The 8,943-nt window shown below is 37.3% G+C and overlaps 1 protein-coding gene across 1 annotated transcript in view; it reads right to left on the reverse strand.

The window, feature by feature from the left end:
- The window catches only part of LOC107664005 (E3 ubiquitin-protein ligase MYCBP2-like), a 157,021-nt gene that overhangs the window by 81,175 nt on the left and 66,903 nt on the right, over positions 1 to 8,943 (reverse strand). Inside the window, 10 exon segments of the mRNA XM_016454448.1 lie at positions 579 to 670; positions 750 to 877; positions 1,146 to 1,271; positions 3,184 to 3,356; positions 3,591 to 3,744; positions 3,844 to 4,048; positions 4,162 to 4,279; positions 5,220 to 5,301; positions 5,465 to 5,584; positions 8,530 to 8,634. Coding sequence (XP_016309934.1) covers positions 579 to 670; positions 750 to 877; positions 1,146 to 1,271; positions 3,184 to 3,356; positions 3,591 to 3,744; positions 3,844 to 4,048; positions 4,162 to 4,279; positions 5,220 to 5,301; positions 5,465 to 5,584; positions 8,530 to 8,634 — 1,303 coding nt within the window.

Genomic DNA, 8,943 nt, shown 5'->3' on the forward strand with positions numbered 1-8,943 from the left:
TTTCTGTTAAATAAAATATCTCCTTTTGAAGTGGACTTTGAGCTTTGTAACTTTGCAGATCTTTTTTATGCTCAAACAGCAACATTACAGACTAACTAAAGTTGAAAAAGTGAAAAAGCATTAATAGGACCCCTTTAAGTCACTGGGGTATAGTTGTAGCAATAGCCAAAAAAACATTGTATGGGTCAAAATTATCGATTTTTCTTTTATGCCAAAAATCATTAGGATATTAAGTAAAACTCATGTTCCATGAAGATATTTTGTAAATGTCCTACCGTAAATATATCAAAACTTAATTTTTGATTAGTAATATGCATTGCTAAGAACTTCATTTGGACAACTTTAAAGGTGATTTTCTCAGTATTTTGATGTTTTTGCACCCTCAGATTCCAGATTTTCAAATAGTTGTATCTCGGACGAATATTGTCCTATCCTAACAAACCATACATCAATGGAAAGCGTATTTATTCAGCTTTCAGATGATGTGTAAATCTCAATTTCGAGAAACTGACCATTATGACTGGTTTTGTGGTCCAGGGTCACATATTTTTGGATGGTACTGATATGTATAGCCTTACCGAGCAGCACAGTCGTATGCCAGAACATCTGTCTCGGCCAGCAGGTCTCCATCAGTCTCGTGGTCTCCTCCATCTGGCCCCAGCTCAAACAACTGCAAACACAATCACAGCTCTCAATCACAAACTCGTGAGAATTAAGCGGGCTATGGAGACACTTAGATAGCACCTGACCTTGATTTTTGCAGTGTACTCCCCTCGGCCACCAAAAAGACCCAATCCTCCTAACAAGATGTCAGCATCGGCGCAGAAGCGGATGGCCTCCACTGAGTGGGCAGAGTAACCCCAGCCTCCTCCGTGACCTAGAGAAAACAACAAACAAACAAATGCAACCTGACTAAAAATTGTACTAAATTTAGCAAACTTTTATTGCTGGAGGTTGCCGAGTGGTTCTATTTTTGATCGTAATAGATGTTCCTACTGATTCACGTAGCTTTTGAATATCTAATCACACATTGGCTGTACCGCTCATGTTGCTGGAAGTTGTCAAGTTGCAGTATGTGAATGTGCTTTAACAGTCTAAAACTGTATTTGGTGATGTAGCAGCTGTATGATTCTTCACGAACTCACTCTCAAAGCGGTTGACCACGCTGTAGTCCTCTTTAGAGTAGACCTTCATCACAGCCTGAGTCTCTTCCTCAGCACTGGCTACACCCATCTTCAGCTCCTGCATCGCAGCCAGTGTGTCCAGACAACCTGCACACACAACCAAACAGAACAACTCACACTACAACTCAAGACTCCAATGTGTTTTTTTTTTAATTAGAATTAGTTTTTTCTCTGAGGTCTACTCATAAATGTTCATTTAATTTTTTTTACATCAAAACATTTTAATCATAATATAGTTTTATTCTGATCATTTTCCACTTTTGCTATAGAATTAAACGGTTAAAGTTAAAATCTGCTATTTTGCCTTCACAAACGACAGTTTGTACTGTTCTATAGTTTATAAGTATAATATAGCTTTCAAAATACTCGATCCTCTAATAACAGCCTTTTTACAAAGCAAGATCTTGTTGAAAATAAATACTTTTTGCTGCTCATTATAATAATTAAAACAAGTAAAAACTTATTATAATCCATTATAATAATTGCAATAATTAAATATTATAATAATTTAAAATAATGTAATTGTTTATTAATTATAAATTAAACTCATTACAATAATTTACTTAAAGGGATAGTTCACCCAAAAATGAAAATTCTGTCATTAATTACTCACCCTCATGTCATTCCAAACCTGTAAGAACTTCGTTCATCTTCGGAACACAAATTAAACACAAATTCCATGTGGTCTATGCAACCCTGTATAGACCGCAACACAACTGAAAGGTAAGGCCCAGAAAGGTAGCAAGGACATTGTTAAAATAGTCCATGTGACATCAGTGGTTCAACTGTAATGTTATGAATCTACGAGAATACTTTTTGTGCGCAAAGAAAACAAAAATAATGACTTTATTTAACAATTCTTCTCTTTTGTGTCAGTCTTTGATGTCACATGGACTATTTTAATGATGTCCTTACTACCTTTCTGGGTCTTGAACGTGTCAGTTGTGTTGCTGTCTATGGAGGGTCAGAAAGCTCTCAGATTTCATCAAAAATATCTTAATTTGTGTTCCGAAGATGAAGGTCTTACGGGTTTGGACCAACAGGAGGGTGAGTAATTAATGACAGAATTTTCATTTTTGGGTGAACTATGCCCTTAAACCATTGATTTGTAATGCTTATGGGCTGGAATGCACTACAGAACTTTTAAAATCTGAACAGACCTAGTTGCTAGAAGATGCATAACACATGAAAACCGTATGTGCTCTAAAATCAGCTCAAAATACCAAACATTTGATCTCCTCTGACTGGATAGAATCATAGTCTGAAGCTAAAAAGAGAGTCTGTTCCCATCATACACTACATGATTTTCTGTGATCTGGCAACTCCGATCAAGCAAGATCTGCAGACTGGCTCTGACTTTCGGAAACTAGTGTCGACTTCTCCGGACTGTAATTTCAAGAAAAATCTGGGCAAAAGTCATGTAGTGTATTCCAACCTTAAGCATCTGACGAATCTGCAGAGCAGTAGGTGCTACACACAGTCAGAAATAATAAAGGTTTGGCTGATTTAACCATAATTTACTCTTTTCAATTATTATTCTGTTCAGCATTAGAATAATAGCATCTATCCTAATTCCACTGAATTACTTCAGCGTGACTGGATGAGCCACGTTTCTGAATAGTAAACAGGCGTGGCTGATGTGTAACAGTAAGCTACAAAACTGAGAGGGAGCTGCTTTTTTAACTGGAGAAGAAGTTCTGAAAGTTACACTGTGTTTCCACAGTAAAACGATATCTTGTTCTCAAAAGATACAGGAAAATTTTATTTGACAGACAAAGCTCAAAGACTGACAGTCTTTCTTAGACAATGCCAGTCAACCAGCACCATTTCCTCTCTGTACAGCTGAGCTCACGGAGAAACAGCTAGCAAGCTTTGAATGTCCTACCATCATGTGACTTCATTCCTGACAGGCTTTGAGATCCTGCTCGACAAGAGAGTGCTGTGAACTGCACATTAAAGAGTAGTAAAGCTGAGCTCGAGTGACATGCTGCTGTCGTACCCAGGATGTGCAGCGCTCCGTGGGAGCGGGTGGTGGTGGCGTGGGAGCCCGAGGGCAGAGCCAGCTCAGGACTCAGGATGCTGCAGAGGGCCTGGATGTCCGAGGCAGTGGGCACACGGGCGTCTGCTATCACCGCGTTATAGCAGCACATCTCACGTGTGGCAGGTAGGAACCTGGAAGAAGAGCAAGACGGCTTGAAGTGAGAAGATATAGCTTGGGACAAGAGTTAAGCATGCAGCATGTCATTCATCAGTCAGATTTTTTACCAATATTTTTTCATAATTTATCATTTGTCTGCAGAACAGATGTCGACCACTGAAACCCTGAGAAACTGTGTACAGTGTTTTTTTAGGTGACATGATCGTAAAGGCATTATTACGAGTCAGCTGGCTCCAGATAAGCCTCACCTCCAGATGACATCATAGACAGGGTCCAAACAGAGGCCGAAACCCTGGAGATCCTCCTGCTCTGAGTCATTGAAGGTGCGGCAGCTCCCGTCCAGTTTGTTGATCAGTAGGCATTTGAAGGGAGGAGGCTCAGATACCAATGTTGGAACCAAACCTAGAGAGACCAGAATGGGAGGGAACAGTCAAAGGCTTTACGGGAGACACAACACATAGGCTTTTTAAACCACAACACGGAGTCAGCAAGAGAGCGCACCGATGATGTGTTTGCTGGCAAAAATCTCGGAGGTGGCCAGGATGTGGGAGTTGATTAGTGCCTCGTCGATTCTAAGGAAGGTTTGATCTCCGCTGGCCCCGATCCACGTGGCTTTTCGACCGTACTTGGCGCCAATGTTGGGCATCGGAGAGGGCTTGGCGTTCCAGTAGGGCATGTCTAGGATGGGCCGACCTAACTGCCCTTTCTGTTGAGACAACATGAGATACATCTTCTGGTTCTTAACCTACATATGAATGGAAATGGATGTAAAAAAATGTAACTTGACTGACTTAGTTTCAGGGGGAACAGCTAACTTACCGAGAAACTCCCGAAGGTGAAGACCTGCCCATCCATGAGAAGCACTGCAGTGTGGTTACTGCCTGCCATCACCTGAGTACTGGGGCCGGGCAGAGCTTGCACCAGAGTGGGAGACCCCCTGTGTGTTTGGACAAAATTCAAAGTAGCATAGGTTAAGGTTTATTTTATTTTTTTAAGTTTTATAAAATTTTATAAAATTAAAGATTTTCATTAAATAATTAATTGAAATAAGTAAATCATTAAAATAAAAAATAAACAATTTAAATAAATATTTTGTATAAAAAATATAAAATAAATATAAAACCAACAAATATTTAAAATTACTACATAAAACACATAAACATACAAAATAAACACAACTAAATAAAATAAATACATAAACAATTTAAGCAAATTAAAAATAAACAAATAATTAAAAAAATATTAGAAATATATAAATATATTTAAAATACATATTTAAAATAATTTTATACATAAAATATATAAATACATAAAATAAATATAATTACTTAAAATAAAATAAAATATTAAAATAAAGTACATAAATAAAAATAAACAATTAAAAACTAAAATACATTTAAATTCAATAAATACCTATTTAAAATAAATAAATGAATAACTTTATAATATAAAATAAACAGATATTCAAAATTATACAAGTAAAATACATAAATACATAAAATAAATACAATTAAATTGAAATGAAATGAAACAATTAAATAAAATTATTATGAAAAATTACAACAACAACATTTATTTTAAATAAATGCATAGATATTTAAAAGAAATAATTAGATAAAATACAAAAATACATACAATAAGTACAATTAAATAATTAAAATAATTAATATAAATAAGATAAAAATGTAAAAACAAATAATTACAATATTTAAATAAAAGAAAATTACATTTATTTGTTATTAATTTTCCTGCATCCATAGAGAGACAGAGTTCTGGGCTATTTTTATGATACTTTTAGGCTGATTATAATTTTTGGAGATTGACAACTGTTATCACTGCAAACTTAGATAACTGCATTCCCTTTAAACCCTCATTACCTAGAATTAACATCTCCATGTCCAAGTTGTCCATGTTGTCCATAACCAAAGGTGTAAACATCTCCATTCTCCATTAACACCACTGCCAAAAAACAGGTTTACCATTACAAATGGACACATGACTTCAATTCATACTTGGCATATCAAAAGAACAGGAACATCACATAATGACCCAAAGTAATGATGAGGAACATGAACAATGGCCTTCTGTCCCATTATCAAGGTCAGATGTGATCTTGACTCACCGGAGTGGTGGAAACCGCAGCTGACCTGCACGGCTCGCAGCTCACAGTCGAAGTGTACGGCCCCGGGAGGATATGTAGTGATCTTACTGGCATCTTTGTCCCCACGTTCACTGCTGCCATCTGTAACACAGAACAGAGCGTGAGCCTGGGCAGTAAAGGGCAGACAAGGACAGCGAGAGACGAGACGGATGTCTAAAGGCAGCGAGTGAAGTCGGGGGCTGTTAACGACCTGGGAAGAGAAATGATCTGGTGCCTCAGAGGAAAGGAGAAAAACAGAGAAGAAATGAAATATTGCCATGCGTGGACAGAGGCCAAACAGAGCAAAGGAGAGAAGATAAACCGAGCGGGAAGTTGTGATTGTATACAACCTTAAACTCTCTCTATCAAGGGTTAATAAAAGAGATTTGGCATTGATTGGAGGCACAAATCCAATAAAGGAACAGGAAAAGTAGACTCCTTTCACTCCACACTGATTAAAATAGTGCAGATCGGTAAATGTACCACGACACAGTGTAAAAATAAGTGCAGATCTGTGACCCCTGCATGCAAAAATATACAGGTATAATGCATTTTATAGAACAGAACATAGTGTTACATTTAGACCAGGGTCACAAATTCAGGATTCAGAGCAAAAATGCCACTAAAAGTGACAAAAATGCCCCACATATTTAAAATATCTTTGTTCATATTTGATAGAATATTATGAAATATATATATTGATGGGTTTAGGGACATTGTAAATGACCAACAGGTATCTGTATTCACTGGTGCAGAGGTAAATGTGGTTCAATTATATTTTAAATTGACGGACTTTGTGTTGAATAGCATAAGAAAATGCCCTTAAAGGATTAGTTCACCCAAAAATGAGAATTAGCCCACAAATTACTCACCCTCAAATCATCCTAGGTGTATATGACTTTCTTCTTTCAGACGAATCCAGTCGGAGTTATATAAAAAATAGTCTTTGATCTTTCAAACTGTTTCATGGCACTCAGCGGGTGTTGCATGCTTCAAGTCCAAAACAAGTTAAATAAAAAGCGCCCATCCATAAAAAAATAACGTGTCTCACACGGTTCCGGCGGGTGAACAAAGGCCTCCTGCAGCGAATCGATGCGTTTTTATAAGAAAAATATCCATATTCAAAACGTAATAATAGCTTTAATGTAGCTTGCACTCACTGTTGTAAACAGAAGCAGTTCCGGGCGGATGACGTATGAGGTCAGCTTTGCGCATGCACTCAGAAGTGACAAACATGGAAGCGCAGGGGAGAGATCAAAACAAAACAACAGTCACGAATTAGAAGTACAAAACGAGGATTTGTACAGAAGAATGTCTGAGGATTTCGATATAAGCCAAGAGGAGACTGGTTTTCCTTTGCTAAAGTAAGGAAACTTTGCTTCCTTTGATCCTGTTAACAAACGTTGGTTTTCACGAGACTCACCGGTGCATGCGCAACGCCGACCTCATACGTCATCTGCTCGGAGCTGCTTCTGTGTACAACTGTTGGCGCAAACTACATTAAAGTGATTATTACGTTTTGAATATAGATATTTTTCTTACAAAAACGCATCGATTCGCTACAGGAGGCCTTTGTTCACCCCCGGAGCCGTCTGAGACACTTTTTTTTATGGATGAGCGCTTTTTATTTAACTTCTTTTAAACTGAAGCATGCAACACCCGCTGAGTGCCATGAAACAGCTTATGGTTAGTAGTAGAAAGGAAGAGTATAGGAATAGAAATTCCCAAATATGGAATTTCTGTTTTTATGTAATTCCAAAACCTATATGCTGTCATTTTAGTGGTTAATCATTGATAATTCACTAATATTGAGTGACAGCTAATAATATTTGTTTTTAATTAATCTCTGAAATCTTTTTTATTTGCGTTCAAGTTTAAATGCGAAACTTCTTGCAGGCGACATTGTTTTTTTGTTTTTTTTTTACTAAATTGATTATGATATTCAATAGCTATAATGGGAGAAGATGGAAAATAGAAGTCGTTTTTTTGTCATTTTTGGAGTTTGGTAGTTGTGATCACTGTGAACTAGGGGTGTCACAATATACCAGTATTGACAATAATCGTAATATTTAAAAAAATGTATATGAATATCATGTTAATTCTACAAATAATAACATAATAAGGTTAATAATCCAGTACCGGTCACAGGTTCACACTACAACGTGGTAGGCCAAATATTAAGACACATTCAGATGGAGATTCAGCATGGCTATTATTTCGATGTTTCTTAAATAATCGCATAATGTTCTATTTATATTGGCCATGCACTAGGATTTATTTTAAGCCATTGTGAAAAGCTAATCTTGACTCAGAATTATAACTTAAAAGTCAGACTGAGATGCAATTTGCTATTTTAAGCAAAGACACCACATTTGGCCACTTTTTTTTTTTTTTTGCAATTAACGCGGCATGACAATTCCCTAGTCCTGCTACAGTTCAGAAAGAAGAGCCGTGTTTGGTTTAATAGTGATATTTTCCACCTGGCAGCAGGGTCTAATTGTTTAACAAACGCACTGAGCACAACATACAACATCTGGCCAATTGACTATTACAGTGGGGAAAATAATTATTTGATCCCCTGCTGATTTTATAAGTTTGACCACTTACAAAAAAATGAAGGGTCTATAATTTTTATGGTAGGTTTATTTTAACGGATAGAGACAGAATATCAACAAAAAAATCCAGAAAAAACACATTATATAAAGGTTATAAATTGACTTGCATTTCAGTAAGTAAAATAAGTATTTGATCCCCTACCAACCAGCAAGAATTCTGGCTCCCACAGATTGGTTACGTGCCCAAGTGGAACACAGATTAGTCCTGTTAATTATTTTCCCCACTGTATATGTTAGAAGAGAATAGAGGTAGTAAAATAGAAAGGTTTTTTTTCTTTCACCAGAGAGACAGAGGAAGAGATGCAGATAGAGAGAGACGCTACTGTGTCCAGAGAAAGCTGGAAGAGGCAGCAGAGTAGAGTTTGTTGAAGGAAGGGAGAGAGAGGGGCATTATGGGGCTCAAGGTGGAGTCTGTAGTGAAGACCGCAGTACCTTTGAGTCTCTCCCGCATTAGCTTAAAGGCCTGAAGGGGTCTTAGTCTGGCTAGCACCTGCTCACGCTGGTTCATTAAAAGGGGACCAGGAAAAACAAGGGGGCCTATGAGGGGAAAGAGAAACTTTCACATGCATGGGGCAAAGCATCTCACAAATGGAAAATAAAACATGGTATATAACACATGGTATATAATGAGAACACAAGCGAGAAGGGAACATCCACAAGCGACCCACTCCCAGAGGAAACAAGCACAAGTAGAAGGTAACGCTGAAAGTTTGGATGATCAGGCCGCTTTGGAGTATTATCGAGTAGGTAATAATACTCCATCTTCGAACCCAGAGGAAAATTTGATGGAAAATGTATGATGTGCTCATAATCAAGGAGAATGGATTATGATTAGATGTTTCTGGG

The sequence above is a fragment of the Sinocyclocheilus anshuiensis genome, unplaced genomic scaffold, assembly GCF_001515605.1.
Source record: "Sinocyclocheilus anshuiensis isolate Anshui unplaced genomic scaffold, SAMN03320099.WGS_v1.1 scaffold247, whole genome shotgun sequence".
In the NCBI taxonomy this organism is placed as follows: Eukaryota; Metazoa; Chordata; class Actinopteri; order Cypriniformes; family Cyprinidae; genus Sinocyclocheilus; species Sinocyclocheilus anshuiensis.